The 2,919-nt window shown below is 33.4% G+C and overlaps 1 protein-coding gene across 1 annotated transcript; it reads left to right on the top strand.

The window, feature by feature from the left end:
* On the top strand, positions 1-2,005 carry LOC134705186 (ankyrin repeat domain-containing protein 34B-like). Its single transcript, XM_063563944.1, has 2 exons — positions 1-712; positions 1,204-2,005. The coding sequence occupies exons 1-2, from the start codon at positions 349-351 to the stop codon at positions 1,215-1,217; spliced, it is 378 nt and encodes a 125-aa protein (XP_063420014.1). The 5' UTR covers positions 1-348; the 3' UTR covers positions 1,218-2,005.
* The last annotated feature ends 914 nt before the right edge of the window (positions 2,006-2,919 follow it).

The following is a 2,919-nucleotide window of genomic DNA, read 5'->3' as shown; positions in this document are numbered from 1 at the left end:
CATTTATGCTTTCTTTTTCTCTTGTTCCTGAATATATTTCGTCAATATAATAACAGTTTGCTTTTAGACAATTATATATTGATGTCATATGAATATCACTTGATCTCATTTGAATTGCAGGTGGTGAGGATGACCTTTTACAAAATCATGTATAAAAGCTTTTCATAGATTGTGAATGTCAGACACGCGCTTCGTCCACAAAAGACTTGTCATTATCTAATCTTCAAGTTCAAAGACATATCGCATATTAAATGAGGAACCATAAGTTAAAAAGAAATATCACAAGCTGATTTAGGAGAAGTGCAGTTCTTTGATGTTGCATATTTTTTGTCTGATCGGCATAGAAAAATGGGAGCAGGATGTTCTAAAAATAATGAAAATGACAGAATTGGTGCGTTATTTCAGGCAATACGACGAGAAAAGTTTCAACTGGCGACAGATCTGATTTCAAAGGGTGCAGGAGTCAACTGTATAAATTACTTTGGTAATACACCATTGATAGAAACATGTCGGAGCCATAGGACGTCTAAGAGGACAGGGAGTATAGTTGAAAATGAACGAGAGCGATTTGTGAGATTTCTTCTTAATAATGATTGTGATGTGAGCAAATATGATATATATGGATGGACAGCTCTTATGTATGCCGAGAAGAATGGCCATGATAGCATTGTTTATATTTTGGAGAAAAAAGAAAAGGGAATGAATAATACCGGTAGGTAACGTAAGTTGTTAAATCTATGAATTCTCATTTAATGAAAAAAAATACTTGACACATTTGAGGTTTTACAATGTTTGTGACTTTTTCCATTCTAATTGTCATACTTTATTTCAAATCTTTTGCATTTGTACTCTTTTTAAGGTTTACTTAAGAAGAACAAAAGCTTCGTCAAGATTAAAAGTACCCATGCATTTGTGGTGCTATGATTGTTAAGTGAAGAACACATAAAGCAGCTTGTTTTTAAATGGATATGTTATCTTAAAAACTGTCTGGTCATTAGCATATATGTAGATGTACATTTGCTCAATTATTTTGCAACAAAAGATTTATTATCCGCGCTTGCATTTTTGTTACTCTCTTCCAACAATCATGTTTAAAATAGTGGAAATCAAATAATATACAACATTATCATTGATTTGTATTTAGAAAGGATTGATTTATAGAAAACAAAATGGTAATGAGTTTTGTGTATTGTTTATTTTCAGAATCACCAATATAGGACTATAATTGATGTCAACATGGACTCGTCTTTCCAACGATGTAGTGGTAATCGAGTAAAACTCAAAGACTTTTAAGTACTCAGGATCAACCTCAAAAATGTTTACAAGCAATATTTTATAAATTCAAAGTCAGTACATTATGTTATATTAACATTGTTTGGCTTTATGAACAGTTTTACCTTGTCGATGGACAGAAACCTCCGACCAACATGTCACGATACACACACAAAAATCATTCTTTACACTAAATATAATGTTCAACTCTTCATACCTTATTGGCGATATAGTGATTGAGATTTCCTATTAAAGGTTGTTTGATCTTTCGTCCAACTTCAGTATCCGCAACTGCTTTGCTCTCTGTTATAAAGAACACCTGAAAGCTTAAACATGTGTATTAATAGGATATATCGACTTTCAAATTAATGAAGTAATGTGTCCTAAATGTTGTTTAATAATCATAATGTAATCTGAAAAAAATCACCATGGGTTATTTGTAAGGTGATTAAAAAAAATTACCAAATAAGTTCCAATATATATTAAAGGGAAATAAACAGAGTTGTCAGTATGATAAATGTATGTCATTAATTTCGTCAGCCGAAAATTTGAATGCCAAGAATATATATAAGAACAGAAACATTTGAAAATTTACATAACACAATTAGTTTATCGGTATTGCTGATAAGGTGACCATGATTGTTTCAATTTCACAACCTGACATTAAAAGTTTAACTAAGTTATACTCAATATAGGTTTGTACTAAAATGATCAACACGACGGGCGCAACATGTTGAGCAAGATCTGCCTACCCTTTCGGAGCATCTTGGACCACCCAAAGTTTTTGGTGGGGTTTGTGTTGCTTTCTCGTTCTTTAGTTTTCTATGTTGTGTCTCATGGTCTTTTTTTCATTTTTAGCCATGGCGTAACGTTATCGGTTATGTTTGACTTATTGGTTTAAATGTCCAATGCTATCTTTCACCTTTTTGAAATTTCCTTTGCGACCATAGTGTTTTGTACTACGAGTTATTTGTGTTTTGGTTTATCATGTTTATGTAAATAGCTTTTCGTAACAAAGGATTAAATCTTTACTTCAATATTAAAATGTGAATGTGTAAAAGAGACCAAAAAACGTCCAAAGGAAAAGAAACAGTATTCTAAAAGAGGGACGAAAGATACCAAAGGGACAGTCAAACTCGTAAATCTAAAACAAACTGCCAACGCCATGGCTAAAAATGAAAAAGACAAACAGAAAAACAATAGTACACATGACAAACCATAGAAAACTAAAGAATAAACAACACGGACCCCACCAAAAACTAGTGGTGATCTCAGGTGCTCCGGAAGGGTAAGCAGATCCTGCTCCACATGCGGCACCCGTCGTGTTGCTTATGTGATTACAAATCCGGTAAATAGTCTAATTTGGTAGGTCAAATTTATGAGAGCGAAGGGGATTGTAGTTACGACGTAAGGAACATATCCGATATCATTTGTGAAACGGTTATTCCATAATGGTCAACCAACTCGTGATGGCGTCCGTAAAATTTACGAAGGGATGATTTCAACTTCACCATTTGGAACTCTTGGTTTAATAGCCTTCTTGTGAGCAGTAACCCTCTAATATTCCTTTGACATGTTTAATAAAGGCAACAGTAGTATACCGCTGTTCAAAACTCATAAATCCATGGACAAAAAACAAAATCGGGG

Source organism: Mytilus trossulus, chromosome 2 (genome assembly GCF_036588685.1).
Source record: "Mytilus trossulus isolate FHL-02 chromosome 2, PNRI_Mtr1.1.1.hap1, whole genome shotgun sequence".
NCBI classification, from domain to species: Eukaryota; Metazoa; Mollusca; class Bivalvia; order Mytilida; family Mytilidae; genus Mytilus; species Mytilus trossulus.
This window is presented reverse-complemented; position numbering and strand designations above follow the sequence as displayed.